A 16,667-nucleotide genomic window follows, 5' to 3' on the forward strand; every position below is an offset into this window, starting at 1 on the left:
CTATGTTATATGTCTATATGAGTGAGTATATACCACGTGTGTCTTTCTGCTTCTGGAACAGCTCACTCAGGATGATCCTTTCCAGGTCTGAGTTACTGTTTGCAGGATTATATTCAAACTGTTATTTGTCTTATTGGTTCCCATGAACTCTTCTGCATGCAATCTGTTTCCAGGAAAGGGGATCGTGATCACTTGAAGATCATGGGGTCTCCCATAGGTTTGTGATGAAAACCTGTTGTTCCTGTCTTTAAAACTAGCTGTCACTGGAAGTTTTGCTGAAGAGACAGGGTAGAATCAAAGTATCTAGAGAGCAAAACCCTTGGGCAGAGGCAGAAGAAGCTTCCTCCTACAGCATGTAGGCCTACTAGGTTTCCTCAACCTATCTGCAGTCTGCCCTTAGCGATCCCAGCAAGGTGTATCTGTAACCATCATGCTAGATGTACTCCCCCATTGTGTTGCGAGCCTACTTTGTCTCCTTTACAAAAGCAGTAATATATGAGCAAATCGTTAGCCCCTTAGGGTGCCCAGCCTCCTGGGAAATTATATATCTGTATCCAAATTTCAGTGATTTAGTACAATGAAAAAGTTCATTGTGTCTGTTTAGCTTGTAGATTGGGAGAGAAGCAAAGAGGCTTTAGTTTAAACTGCTCAGGTGTGCAAACAGCACGCTCACTTCTTTCACTCAATTAGATTATGTTCATTACTCTGCTATGGCCAGCTGGAAGGGAGGCTGAAAAATAGCCTTCTGTTTGTACAGGCATAGGAGAAGCACATTAGTACCCATGAGTTATAGCAGGCTCCACTATAAGGGTAGGATAAATGTTGCCAATACACAAAGGGCAATAATATTCTGTTTTACCTTTAGTAGTGTTGAACTGAGACCAGTGGATATGCTATCAAGTGATGGGGATTCTGATCTCAAGCCTATGCTTGGGCACAGTTGAGGGGATATTCTTCACTTTGTTTTTTAACCTCTTAAAATGAAAACCTCTGAAGATGGATTTGAATATCAAATGGTGATAGTACTTTGAACATTACTCTGCAATCATTATAATTCTGTTTTTTCTTTGTTGTATCATGTTTTGTTTGTTTGACCACATGTTTTCTAATCTGGCCACAAATATGCTACATAACCGAGAATGCCCTTTTGGACCATACTCAATTTATGTTAAGGATCATACTTAGGGCTTCATGCATGGTAGGGCAATTACTTTGCCAAATGAACTCCACCCCAAGCTGAGGTAATTCTGTTCTATTCTCCTATCTTTTTACAATGCCAGACCTGCCCTGTAATTTACTCTTTGTAATTCTTCTTTCTAAATAGAATTCTATTTCACTGAAAAGAGGACTGCATCATTAGCTACCTAGGGTGCACAGCATTCTATAAGAATTTGTATTTTTCTTTTTTATTTATTTATTTTTATTATTGTTTTTTACAATGTATTCACTTTGTATCCCAGTTGTAGTCCCCTACTTATTTTCTCCCGACCCCACCCTCCATTTTTTCCCCCATCCTCCTCCTGTAATACACTGATAGGGGATATTCTCCTCTCCTAAAAAGTTACATTTCTCCATGCATGGTACTTGGTTAAGTACCATACATGGAGATAACCTAGAACCCCCGCACAGATGTAGCCCATGACAGTTTAGTGTCCAAGTGGGTTACATAGTAATGGGAAGAAGGACTGCCTCTGACATAATCTGATTGGCCTGCTCTTTGATCACCTCCCCCTGAGGGGAGAGCAGCCTTACTAGGCCACAGAAGATGACAATGCAGCCACTCCTTTTGAGATCTGATAGACTAAGATCAGAAGGAAGGAGAGGAGGACCTCCCCTATCAGTGGACTTGGAGAGGGGCATCAGAAGGGGGAGGGAGGGTGGGATTGGGAGGGGAGGAGGGAGAGGCTTATGGGGGATACAAACTGAATGACATGTAATTAATTTAAAAAAAAAGAACATGAAAAAATACTGAGTAGAAAAATAAACAAAAAACTTTGAAGAAAAAAATTTTACATTTCTAAGAAGTACCCAGAGTGCAATGGTGAGGGAGTTTTGATACAAATGTCAATCAGAGATTTACCTTCTTAATGAGAATAAAGATTTCTTGTTTTATCTAAAAAAATCAGTTTCAGTAGTTTCCTTCCTCACCATTTGTTTATAACCTGCTTTTAGACCCTATGCTTCACTTCAATCATAAAATAGTAAGCTGGAAGTGAATTAAGATTAAGAACTTTCTGAAGAGATAACTAAACCTCTTCTGCTACCTATCTATGAGACATCTGGTGGAGTTTTCTTGTTAGGATAGGTTTTCTATGGAATAGGGAGTGGTGTGTGTGTGTGTGTGTGTGTGTGTGTGTGTGTGTGTGACATTTGACAATTCCCTTTTGCTCTTGTGCCTTTTCATTTGTTTTGTTTCACTATTCTCCAGTGCAGAGATTCTTGGGTCATGGCTTGCTTTATATGCTACATTAGTAGTCTACAGCCGCTGGTTAATGGTATGAAATAGTCTACACATATAATTAATAATATTATACTACTATTATGATTATATTTAATAACACATTGAACTATGTGAATAAAAGTTTGGAAGTGAGGAGGCAGGGATAGAACACTAGACTAGAAAACATACAACTTGGCTCACTGGGTAGGTTTGGAAAAATACTCACATGCTTTGATGGCCCAGAGGTTTTTTTGTTAATGAAAATCTAAGGTAACATTGAAAAATTCTTTAAAAGGCTCAGTCTACAGTCTTTACCAGTCTTTATTCTATATATTAATCGACTGGAAGTATTGGGTAAAGGTCTGTAAGCTTGGGGCATATTTGGCTCTACCTTTGTCATGGATAGTTGCTATTTGTAGCCATGATTCACTGCGGAAAGGAATTAGTTTTGATGTGAAAGTTATGCTTAGAGGAGAGGTGATATTTTGCATCACTACTTCCAAAGAACATTTGGATGATACTTTTGGGTTTTCTAGCTGAGCTAGGTAGGAGGGATGTTACTGACATCCAGTGAGTGGAGGCCAGAGATATTCCTAATTTATCCCTTAGTGCACAGAGCAGTCTACTCCACTTGCAGGAGATATTTGGCTTCAAAACTCAATACAAATTCAGTAGTAATAAACCTTAGAACCATGGCATTGGAGACACAGGTGAAGGCTCCGAGCCTCCAACTCCATGTCATTGCCATTAAGGGACGCTTTTATTTTGTAAGAACAAGCTAAATTTATAAAATTCTAAGTTCTAAATACTGTGTATAAAATACTAAGAGGTACTAGGAGGGAGGGAGCTATAAAGGAGATACAAAGTGAATAAACTGTAATTAATAAAAATAAAAAAGTAAAATTAAAAAAAATGGACTCTGTAATGCCACAGAATAAACATATTACAGGATCAAAGGTAATTGCTGATTTTCTGTAATAACTCTATATTCATGTTTTGATTGTACTTAAAGTCCTAACTAGAGCAATAAGACAATTAAAGGGGATCAAGGTAATACAAATTGGAAAGGAAGAAGTCAAAGTATCATTATTTGCAGATGATATGATAGTATACTTGAGTGACCCCAAAAGTTCTACCAGAGAGCTCCTACAGCTGATAAATACTTTCAGCAAAGTGGCTGGATACAAAATTAACTCAAAAAAATCAGTAGCCCTCCTGTATATAAAAGACAATAGGGCTGAAAAAGAAATTAGGACAACAACACCCTTCACAATAGTCACAAAGGACATAAAGTACCTTGGTGTGACCCTAACCAAGAAAATCAAAGACTTGTATGAAAAAATATTCTAGTCTTTGAAGAAAGAGTTAGAAGATATAAGAAGATGGAAAGATCTCCCATGCTCATGGCTTGGCAGGACTAACATAGTAAAAATGTCCATCTTACCAAAAGCAATCTACAGATTCAATGAAATGCCCATCAAAATACCAACACGATTCTTTACAGACTTTGAAAGAAAAATTCTCAACTTCACATGTTTAGAGTTTTTTAACTTTATCTTAAACAGAAAAATGCAGATTAAGTCAGGGAGTTCCCCTGTGCCCTTCATTCAAATTCTGTGAGTGATGTTACAATCTTCCAAAACCACTCTATACTGCCATAATAGAGAAATTAACATTGGCAGAATATTAATGATAGACTGTACTGTTGTATCTCTAGTAAGAATATTCAGTTTTAGCTGCAAATTTCATACCTTGTGGCCCCCTTCACAAAATTACAAAAAAAAAGTGTAACCAAAACCGCTAGACAATCTTTTCTCTATATACCTCATATGTGTGAAATGTGTGCAGATGTGTGCATATAAATTTATATAAATTTAGCTTGTTCTTACAAAATAAAAGCGAGTTTTTAGCTTGTGCGGTGATGCATGATTGTGATACCATACCACTCTATGGGGTATAGAGAAAGAAGGAATAAGAATTTAAGACAAGTCTTGGCCATATAGCTTGTTTGAGGCCAGACTTAACTATGTGAAACTCTGTGTCAAAAATTACAGGTAGAATAAGGAGGGGAGGAAGTATAGAGGGAGGAAGGGAAAGAGCCATGGTGAAGATCTGATGACTGCTAAATCAGTATTAACCTTTTTGTCCTGAATAAGCTGTGTAGCCAAATGCAAATTATGGACATTGGACTCCCTTGAGAAATTGTTAAAAGTGCATATTTTTCACACACTAAGCAGATGTGTGGTTGAGACGTACATTGGGACCCACCAAATCTGCAAAGTACTCATTTGGAGTGGCAGTAATTGAAGCATTTTCTTATTTGTGTTCAATGTATGGTGGCTGAGATTAAGACAAAAGAGCTAGATTGTGGAGGTTAAGTCCTGTTTTGACTTTCTATAGCTCTCCCTGTCTTTTTCAACCTTACTATTCACTGCTATCAAATGGAAGAAATGGTCACTGAATTTTTGAGGATTAAATGATGTCATGAACCTAAAGCCATTCAAACACTGACTAGCATGTGGTAAGCACTCAGCAAATGCTATCATTTGTTGTTATTCAGTTACTGGGCACTTGTGAAATATGTTTGTGTGTAATTTGTGTATATTTGTGATTTGTCATATATGTGCATATATAATTTGTTATATAATTTGTTGTACATATGCACATATATATGTTTGTGTTTAGATGCATGTGTGTATGTATAAAATTCATTGAATTTACATTTGCATGGCCTTCTGGGTAGATATGTCATGTTTTTGGAATTGTTGAGGGCAAAATGCTGGTGTTTGTAGATAGGTTACAATGGATGTTAGTTGTTTCAGAACATGAATCAACCAAGTGGCAAGGGTGGCTTGGATTACAGGCCATAAAACCTGTGTTGCATCAGATACTACACACATGGCCCTTGGGTTTAGGATACAGGGAAGTTCCCTTTGCACACCCATTAGCGTGCCTCTTCTTATAAACATATCTTATAATTACATATATATAATTTTATAAGATATATATATATATTAGCATAACACTTCACATTTGTAAGGTCTATAATGATTGTTACCTAATAATAATTAACCTCTTTGTGGAGGAATAATGGAAGAAAATAAGTAGTATACTCAAAGATATTCTTGAAAGAACTAGGTCTTCTGTGAGACCCCAGCTGAATAACAGAGAAATAACTGTCGTTTTAGTTGCCAGTGGGACTGTCATTACCACTGAATCATTCAAAGAATGCTAATTTTAAGTATGTTATTATAAATAAAGATGATGAAATAGTACACTTTTGTTGTTTATATTCATTTTCACAAATGGACCTCTTAAAAAGCATTAAGAATGTGTTGAGTAGTCTTGAAATTTTAAGTCAATATCTAAAATTTTGAAATACGATTGCTGTTCATCTTATCCAATTTGCTTGTATTTTCTATTTTCTGCCAAAATACAGTATGCTTTTAAGAAGCACTTTTACTATGTTCACTTTCAAATCTTACAGAATCAAAGATACCAGAACAGGCCTTTTTATATGAATGTTAGCATGTATTATTTTCCAGATACATATTGTTCCAGGAAAGAAAGGAAGATGATATTTTACATAAATACAGCAAATGATCATATAGCATGCTGAGCTGCTGGTTCAATGTTTTACCATGTAAGTTTCCAGGGCTGTGAACTATTGTCTCACTACTTGAGGTAATGCCATAGCAGATACACATGAGAACATGGAGCACAGAGATCAAGGGTATTTTTCATGCCCTTGATGTTTCCATCAAGGAATATGACAGTTCAAGTCCATATACTGCTCTTTCATATATGCATGCAGGAATTACTTCTCTTTGCACAATGTTTGTATCAAAAAATAATCTGATTTAATTTGCTTTCTTAGCTGAAATGCTTCTGTCTTGTGTGATCACCCTCATTTTGTTTTCAATTTCAGAGGTGACAGTATTTCTACACTGTAGTTCTGTAAAAGTTTCAAAATCTGTCCTCATTATTTAATGTTATAATGCCATCAAATTTCATTCAAGTGCTCATTCGTTTATTTAGTCATTCACTAATCCCATCTATATGCTTGGTGAGTCTTTTCTGTATGTCTTTCTTAGAAGACAGAATGTACAGTTAAATTTCCACATACACCTTACTGTCCTCTAGCACATTTCTCTTTCCTTCCTGCCTTTCTTCCTTCCTTCTTTCCTTCTTTTCTTTCTCTTCTCTTCTCTTCTCATCTCATCTCATCTCTTTTTCCTCTTCTTCCTCCTCCTCCTTCTTTTCAAGACATGGTTTCTCTGGGTATCCTTGGCTGTCTTAAAATTCGCTGTGTAGACCAGGCTGGCCTCGAACTTACAGAGACCAACATTTCTCTGCTTCTTTAATGCTGGGATTAAAAGTATATGCTTCTTTCTTTCTTCCTTCCTTCCTTCCTTCCTTCCTTCCTTCCTTCCTTCCTTCCTTTCTTTCTTTCTTAATATTGAAATAATTCAGCAGGATATTTACTCTTTCCAAATAAAAATTAAAAGAGAATTAAAAATAGGCACAGTTCCAAGTTTTAAAGGGCTCAAACTTCTACATCCTAAGAAGCCCTTCTTGGTAAAAATACAAAATCAAGAACAAAAATTGGCAGAACTCCATCCAGAGCCTTGGAAGAATCCCTGCAATTAGGACCCTGAAATGGAAACATCATTAGCCTCACAGTCAATCCACTTGAGGCTGAAAGCCGGCCACTTCACTCTCAACAAATGCACATTCATTCTTCACTTCAAGAGAAAAGAGATACTGCTGATAGAACAATAAAGCAAACAACAGACATGATTGAGTTTTACAGTTTTTATGTGCAGTGAAGAAATCCACTGAAGGCAGCTGTCTTTTTTGTCATCCCAAGATTGCCTTCGGAAAGCTGTTAGAAGACTCGGGAAAGAAGAAGGGCTCAGGTCCTTATGCTGTCAGCATAGTGCCTGGTCTGATTCTGATATATGGTGAGCTTTGCTGTTCAGAAGCAATTCATGGAGACAAGACTTGTACATAAATAACCACAGGCCCAGATAGGATGGTTTCCCTTTTAGGAGGTAGGGGACATGGAGTTGAGATCATTGTCAGCTGAGGAAATAGGAGCTTTCATGGGCAAGGTAACATTTCTTTGGGACTTTGATTGATGAATGACATTTGCAGGTATGGAAATGTGGTGAAACAGGAATTTCAGCAAAAGGCTCAGTGCAAACTCCAAATTGGGCTGCAGGACAACAGGAGAGTTCTTTGTGGCAGAGGTATAGGGATATGAAATGCAAATGGGAAAGACCCTCTGCCATGGATAGTGGGCAGGACTTAGTGATCTTTCTTTTGTATTGTCTAGCAGGTGACTTTTGAGAAAGACTATTGTAGTGTTGTGGAGGTGACCATATCTCAGCCTCTCAAACTGCAGATGGGTAAACTAGGATCAGAAGAGGCAGCAGTCCATGAAACTTGGTCCATTCTTATACAAAGGGGTCAAAAGGGTATGATGAAACAGGCCGGAACTAGCTAAAACACTCAGTCTTTATTTGAACACAAGTATCAATTTTCAAGTCTCTCTCTCTCTGTGTGTGTGTGTGTGTGTGTGTAATGCAGCCCTATTCAGTGGAAGTATGTGAGGCACATAAGCAATACATTTTTTTTCCAGTAGCAACTTAAAAATTTCCAAGGAGGTTCAATTAATTGTAATGACATATTTTATTTAACCCAGTAGATTCTATGCATTAGCATTTCCACATGTAATTGTAAGAAAGAAAAAACATCATCCTTTTATTCTTCTATATTCTCAGCTGGGGCCCCCATAACAAAAGACAGATTGATGAGAGAATAGCAGGCAAGTTTATTTAATGTAAGCTTTATGTGACACGGGAACACTCCCAAGGAAATGAAAAACCAAAGAAGCAGTTAGAGTTGAACACTGATATAATAAATTGAACAACAACAACAAAAAAAGAGTAAATTATGAAAAACTGACAAAACAAGGGGCCTGGGCCAGGAGGGTTCATGGTGGAAAAGTAATTAGGAAGATAGGGTTAGTTTAACAAGGTTTATTTTCATAGAGGTTTTCTTCAACCTTGCCTTCCTGTCTCTGGTGATGTGAATATAATTTTCTTTCTGATACAGCACTAGTTTTATCTCCTGCTTTAGGAAAAAGAGGGGGGTGTCCTTCCTGAACCTGCTGCTTTTATTAAGCTCCATCTTCTCAAAATAATTTTTATGACAACGTGGCACATTTTACTGCAAATCACGCATAATCAGTCTACAATATTCTTAAAATTAAAGGTAGCACATATATTATGACTATCTTTATAATTTTATAGTTGTTACACCTCTCGACTTAATCTGGCTGCAGTGTAACATAACAGTTCATTAGCTATGGGAAGCTGCTGGCTACCATTTGGACATTACAAGCACAAAACTCCAAAGTGATTCCAAAAGAGTGACATTTCTAGGACTAGAGAGATGGTTCTGTGGGTAAAGCACTTGCTGTGCATACATAAGGACCTGAGTCTCAAACCCCAGAATGCCTTTAAAGCTGGTTGCAGCAGCATGGAGACTACAGAAAGATAGGAGACAGAGACCAGACAGTCCCAGAACTCACAGAGATACTGTGTGTCAAACAAGGCAAGGGCTGAAAGCTGTGATCATGGCACACATGCAACTGTATGCATATGCACTCACACACACACACACAAACACATATACACACCATGTATACACAGGCATTATATGCACACACACCAGCAAAAGAAATAGAGAGGTTTCTGAATTTCCACTATGGCATTTCATATTCTAATTAGGTTCACCCATACCTCATCTAATTAATACTATAAATCATCAAAAAAATTATTGAATGCCTTCCTGCAAAGTGAGACTTCTGTGGAAAGCATACCATCTTACTTTGACTTTTCATATTGAGGGCTGGATAGACTAACTCTTTATCTATCTATCTATCTATCTATCTATCTATCTATCTATCTATCTATCTATCTATCTATTACACTTTATTCACTTTGTATCCCCCCTGTGGTTCCCTCCCTCCTCCCATCCCAATCCCTCCCTTCCTCCACCCTCTACATGCATGCCCCTCCTCAAGTCCACTGATAGGGGAGGACTTCTTTTCCTTCCTCCTGATCCTAGTCAATTGTGTCTCATCAGGAGTGGCTGCATTGTCTTCTTCTGTGGCCTGGTAATGCTGCTTCCCCCTCAGGGGGAGGTAATTAAAGAGCAGGCCAATCAGATCTCCAGTGCCCTGCTTGTCCTTTCCTTTGCTCATTGGCATCCATACTTTACTGGCAGTTGCTCCAGTACACCACTTTAAGACACCTTAATCTGATTTGTTTATATGGAACATTAGTGCTATAATCATTGAAAATCTCAGTCTTAAATAAATGGCTTTAGCTTCTAGTCTACACTGATTAAAATGTCCTAAACCTTGATCTGTCACTCCGTGCTGCCACAGGTTTCTGAGATAAATGTAGTTTTCTCCCAATAGACTTCTACCTTTTTCTAGAATTTCATTATTTGCAAGCCTATTGTCTTCAGTTTTGCCTTCATTGTCCACTTACACATGTAATGTTCCTCAGGTTCATTTATCCAACTCTTAACAAAGTTTCACAAATTCAAGCAGACAGACAATGCCCATTTGTCCAGGAAGGCAGTAAGGTCTTTTTCTCAATAATTTTTTCCCTCTTAGATTCAGAGCTCAATACCAAAAACCTTCTGAAGAAGTACAAAGCCTGTTCTTTGACAGGAAATAGAAAGGAATGTTGTTTCACCCAGCCTCGATTTGATTTTCACTTATTTGTGCTGCCACTTTCTGTTACAGATGCTTCCAGCCACCTCCTCTCTGAATGCATTCTTTTCCAGTCTCCTTCTTCATTTGTTTTAATATTGAACAAAACAGATTCTGGCCATCACTTATTCTGTTCACTTATTTATTAGATCCATTCAGTTTGAAATGGTTTGCTTTCATGAACCGAAGAAAACAAAGTCACAGTCAAGTTTTCCAAATGAAATTCCAATCCACCCTACACACTAACCCCAGAAAGCCAAAATCAGGGAAAGAGATATTTGATTTTGATTGGAGCTATGTGGGTGAAAAGGTAAAGAGAATAGAGTGCTTTAATGTGGTTTGGACTTTATATAACTGAAACAGTCAGTTCTATGAAAGAGGTGCAGCCCAATATTGCTACCATTCGTCTGAGGGGTTCCCATCTCAGTGAGCAACCTCTTCTCAGGTTAAGCCAGGTCCTTTACTCTGCATTAAAAATAATTTTCTGGAAAAATCACATTGAAGCAAAATTAATGAGTTTATCAAGTATTTAGACAGAAGGAAAGGAGGAAAAACACAGTGCTCACTTCCAATACATGAGCACAGGCTGTTCAAGAGGAAAAGCCACACTCAGGGTTCTTGGCAATGGCTATGTAGATGGGATGTTATACTGAGAAAAGGCTGTATCATTTACAACAAGGTTGAAACATTGAGCCAAACTCAATTATTAGTAGAATTTAAAAATTCAGTCAAAACAAATGAGCCCATTTACTTCTTATCTGAAATAATTCTCTTTTGTAAATGAATGGGAATTTTAAGTACATTGCTTAGATTTAGGCACAAGATAGGGGTGCTAACACAGTTAAACACAAAGCTGGAAGTTTTTTTTTTTTCTTAATTACATTTATTTGTATAATGCTTCCGGGCACACATGTTCCATGGCAAACATGTGGCAGTCCAGGGCTCAAACTTGGGTCCTCAGTAAGATTTCTTACCTTTTGAATGATCTCACAGGCCTGGTTAGTTGATTTAACAGTGTTTGAGAGGTTTTTAGGGAAACAAACGTTATTTTTACAGGTGATTTTGGCTTTAATAGTTCTGTGGAAATTTCTTGATTCTCAGTGTGTGATAAATGCAAACCAGGTCCCAGGTAATGGGCATCTTTCCTTTCTTCTGGTTCTTTAGGATAACACACCCTCCCCCATCATGTTTTTCTCTGTATGTAGACATGCTGAGGAACCCTATGCAAACTACTGGAATGCTGAAAAAAACTGCTTTCTCAAGGGGCAGGCAGAAGTGTAGGGAGATTATCATTTGTGGTAGCAAGCACCTCTCAGCCAATTACAGAAGGTGGTGGAAAGTGCACTAATATGGTACAACCCTGATTTGAGGTCCCTAGATTCTCCCAGAAACCCCACTAGACAGAGCTTTAGTTGACCACTGCAGTTACTTGCTTGTTAATATTGCTTTTAATGAACTCTGTCCCCTGACCCCCCTTTCATACTTTTTCAGAGCTTCCTGCATTACATTCCAAACAGGATGTACCCAAGTCTGCTTCTAGGGAACCCAGCCTAAGTAGTTTGCCTCCTCCAGTCTTGCTTAGAAGCGCATTTTGGTCAGGCTTGGTGGTGCCCATCTGTAATCCCAGCATGTAAGAGACCAAGACAGGAGGATTTCTGAGAGCTTGGATTATCCTAGTTACATAGTGAGCTGGGCTACACAGTGAGTTGTAGGCCAGCCTTGGCTGCAGTGTGAGACAACATCTCAGAAACAAAAGAGAAGAAGAGGAATCAGGAAAGAAGGAGGGAAGTAGTAAAGAAAGAATGAAAATTAAAAAGGCAGGAGAGAAAGCAAAGGGTGTTTTGTGTATTTAAGAATCCTAGTGCTCAGTGATTGTCATGAACTAATCCCAGAGGGAATGACATTCTGAATGGAAAGCCTTTTCTCTAAATTCATTTCCTCAGAAGAATCCATTGGTAAGCTTTTCTTCTTGCTAGACCCTACTTTCTCCTCTTTCTCCTGTGCTTGTGTGGCCTCCTCTCTGCTGCAAGATCTACTGCCTCCAGCTCATGGTAGCACAATATTTCTATTCCTCTACTGATCCAGGCACTCTTGAAATAGCTTAACTCAGACAGTCCTCTTTTGAGAGGAGATGGTGGTCTGCTTCCAGGCAAAATAGTGATTTGTAGCTTTTCACAGAGGGTAATCTTGGTCTCTGTTTTGTAGAGCCAGCCCAGTATGGAGCTCAGACGAGCCTTGTCTAACATGTTCCTTTCAAGCCAACTAAGGTAAGTTCCCTTGAGTCTGAGTCAGAGAACAGCTTGCCTTACAGCTTCTCATCTATGAGACACACATGGCTTCCCAGGCTTGATCCAACATGATGGTGGAATTTCCTCCTTCTCACGTCATTAACATAGGAAATCAAATATTCAATTAGTGCTTGCTCCATAAGACACAAGACATAGAAAAGCCATGTTTCCTTGAGTGTGTTCTTAGAGTTTGCAAGAGAGCACATCTACCCCAATCCCAGACCATTAACAGAGGAACACAGTCTGGGCTCACATCCTAATACCAACTCCCACTCTTCGTAACTAAACCTCTCTGTGCTACATTTTCTCTACTTAGAAAACTAAGCTAATAATATGACTTACATGTTAAGGAGATTAAATGAGTTTAATGGTAAAAATATGTAATACATAGGATATACCTTGCTGATTATCTAGTATATGCATGTATCTGTATATCTGTATATATACGTGTGTGTGTGTGTGTGTGTGTGTGTATGCTCATATTCACACATATCCTTAAGTCTCTCACATTCTTGATAGTAAGATCATGCTTTTACTCTAGGTCTTTGCTTCCCATGCTACATATTTCATAAGGTGGCCAAAAAAAGAAAGAGAGAGAGAGAAACAAACATATTGAAATTTACGGGAGAAAAGTGAAAAGCAAAGCTATCTTGGCAGGCATATTATAATGTAAATGCTGAACCAGAGGTGTCTTTAGTGTGGAAACCCAGGCTATTTATTGGCTATTTATTCAAAGCAGGAAATTAAGCTATGGTATACTTGGGCTTGAATGTGAACAGCTAACTAGAACAGGAAATATTCCTGATGCCATTTCTGGTCAGTCAGCCCTCCCTTCTTGGTAAATATTAATGTTCCCCCCTCTCTCTATGTATATATATATATACATATATATACATATACATATATATTTATGTATACACACATATTTATGTGTGTGTTGGGGTTATATATAGGGACTGGAGTCCTAGAGACCCAATCCATGATCTCATCAGTGATTACTTACTTCATGGAAAAAACAATACCCTCAGAAACCTGTTGTAATCATAGGGCAAAGAACGACACCAAGGGATTCTCCCATACTGCTGTGCATGAGTTCTAGCACCCTTATCCCAGAAGGCATTCTCACACTTCTATTTCATTATTTGTAAGAGGGAGACTAAACGCCAAGCTGCAACTATTATTGTGGTTTAGAGGGAGTAAGGAAAAGAAGAAGAAATGTTATAATTGAATTTTAATCTTAAAGAAGTAAACAAAAACCAAACCTAACACTGTCCTGGATTTTAATCCTGACTACTCATCATCTACTTTAGAAGACAAAGATGGTTGGGAGACTGGAGTCTTCCTCTTTCCATCCACTATAAACTGTTCCATTGCAAGCTGAATTAGTGCCTTCTTTTGAAGTTCTATTTCATAATCCTAGAAACTGCACAAAAGAATCAACCATAATCATCCTGAATTACATGTGACATTAATCATTCCAAGTTATCTGAATTTTTTTATAAATACACATCTCTCCCAGGCCAATAACCTTTTGTTATTTTTGTTGGCTTTAACATTAGTATTTGGATTGCTGATATGAAAGACTCCTCTTACTTTTCATGCATCTTATTATTAATCATCTTAACTGGTGAAGATGCTTCATTTATTTTATACATTCATTACATGCAGTTAATCCTTTGGAAATTAGGGTTCAGGGATGTTCAGTAGTACTCCTGAATTTGTTAATTATAGAACCTAGGGTTGAATTTGAATGAACTAGATTCCATTGTGGATTCTCTTTACCTTGTTTCATGTTTACTTTTAGTGTCTGTAATTTGATTAGCATGCATTGTATTACCTAGGAAGTAGATACTGTTGAATTGTTAATATAGATTTGACCATAAATTAAGAAGACTATGACATGGATGTTACAATATTCTTTATGAATATGCTATATATTCATTGAATACAGGGTACTCTGTTTTTTTAAGTCGTTTCCATATAAGTATATAATATACTTTAACCACAGTTTCTTTCTCCTATAAGAGCTCTGTTTTTTCCCATACCCTGCCATTCATCCCTTTCATTCATCCAGTTGCACTTCTTGTACATACATAATTATGTACATACATAATTTTCTGTATCTTTCTATAGATGAGAGAAAACTTGAGATATTTGTTTCTCTCTATCTTACTTAATTCATTTAATATGATATCATGCAGTTGTATCCACTTTGAAGAAAATAATATAATTTCATTTTTCTTTATAGCTGAATAACACACATATATACATACATACATATACACACACATACACATATATATTTTTTTACTCCGTCCTCTATTAATAAACACCTAGGTTTACTCACACTATAGCTCAGTCATTATGACCAGTCCTGCAATAAACATCAATGTGAAAGTATTGATTACATGCTTTGGGTAATTACTTTTTAAATAAATGAGTTCATATGTTACCTCTTTGGACTTTATTGCCCATATCAAGTATATCTTCAGTTGCTTTTTCTTCCATTGTAAATCCTATCACCTTTCTGTGACTCAAGGGTGCTTCATGATACCTACCTAAGGGCTTATAAGAAATCACAGGTCTCAGAAAGCTAGAGGCCCAGGCCCAGGTGAAGGTCACAGAACAGGTGGATAGCTCTACATTCTTTGTCCATCTCAGGGACAATCACAATATATTTAATCCTTTTAATCGCCTCAAACAATAGTGAATTAATTTGGTAAAAATAAAAGTATTATTATATAATATGAAAATATTTGTTATCATCTTAATATATTTACAAAATATAATTTTTGATATTTTGCCTTTATGAGTGTGTATACCAAATCAAATTGCCTTGGGTCTATAGAAAGGATGTGACACGTGGCAGATAAGACCAATGGATGAATTAAAAACTATCTTCATGGGCTATAGAGACGGAACAGCAAAGAACTTTGTTCTGCAAGCATGATGGCTTGAATTCAAATTCCCCAAAATTATGTATAGTTGTGACTCCATATGTACCTCTAACCCAAGCACAGTTAAGGTGCTGGAAACAGGAGAATCCCTATATTAGCCTAGTTCCATATTCAGTGAGAGACCCTGTCTCAAGGGAGAAGGTGAATAATAATAGAACAGAACTTGGTATCTTTTTTTTTCTGGCCTCTATGTACTTGTCCAAGTGCACACAAATACATACAACCCCTTCCAAAAGAATTGTAACCTTGAGAAAGTTCCATTTTTCTATTTTTAATGTTTCTTGGCATTTGAGATTCATAGAGTAGACTTTGGGAAAATTTAAATAGGGTAAGATGACGAAATCAAAGGGCCATTATCAACACTCAAGAAATCAGAACTCACCTACACAGCATGGATCACTTGTATTACAGCTGCTTTCCTGGTCTATGGCATCTTACACATAGCTTAGCAATCAACCACACACAAACTCTAGGCTCACATATATCTCAAGATCAGGATATGTCTGCAATGAAGATGTCCAGACATTTCCAAAAACCCAGTGCCTGCACCTGCACTGTTCATATCCCTGAGCCATAAGTGACTGTTGAATTTAAATATAACTTCATTAAAATTGAGCTGCATTTCAAGTGCTCAATAACTATCACTCTAGAAAGTTCCATTGGACTACACAGGTCCATACCATATTAAAAGCTTGTTTAAGATTATTGACTTTTGGTTTCCCTGAGCAGAATATTAAGTTATAGACCCCCAAGAGAAGCATCAGTGAGATTCTTAAGCATCAAATCTGCCTTTGCAAAGTCCCTTCTGGTGTTGTGAGGATGAATATGTCTACAGAAGAGAGCTACATGGGCAGTCCAATTTTAATGAAGAAATAAAAGAGGCTTGCAATTAGTGCATCCTTATTTCTGTGAGTGTTTTGCAACCTCTGAGATTAGCTGCCACTTGTGGGCAAATAACATGTCTTCTTGAACCTTGTTTGTGCTATTAGAACACTTACTTCATTCTGCAGAAATATGTAGCTTCTATAAGGACAGCCCATGACAAGCGCTGAGTACTTAACAAATGAGGATTAACATAACTATTTTTTTAATTCTCATTTTATTGTAGTTGAGATTTCAGAATCTTAATAGCCTTAGTGAACACTTAAAATATAAAAGACATTGGCTTTGTCTGTAACTATATAAAATAC

At 37.3% G+C, this 16,667-nt stretch overlaps 1 protein-coding gene across 10 annotated transcripts in view; it reads left to right on the forward strand.

The window, feature by feature from the left end:
- Nucleotides 1–16,667, forward strand: part of Frmpd4 (FERM and PDZ domain containing 4) — a 727,289-nt gene that overhangs the window by 168,418 nt on the left and 542,204 nt on the right. For 4 of the 10 annotated variants that reach the window (XM_060375718.1, XM_060375726.1, XM_060375722.1 and 1 more), the window contains exon 2: nucleotides 12,438–12,499. The exons of the other annotated variants lie outside the window; for them this stretch is intronic. In XM_060375718.1, the coding sequence (XP_060231701.1) occupies nucleotides 12,450–12,499 (50 nt within the window). In that variant the 5' untranslated portion in view covers nucleotides 12,438–12,449. The remainder of the gene's footprint in view (nucleotides 1–12,437; nucleotides 12,500–16,667) is intronic. 10 annotated transcript variants of the gene reach the window in all.

Source organism: Meriones unguiculatus, chromosome X, assembly GCF_030254825.1.
Source record: "Meriones unguiculatus strain TT.TT164.6M chromosome X, Bangor_MerUng_6.1, whole genome shotgun sequence".
In the NCBI taxonomy this organism is placed as follows: Eukaryota; Metazoa; Chordata; class Mammalia; order Rodentia; family Muridae; genus Meriones; species Meriones unguiculatus.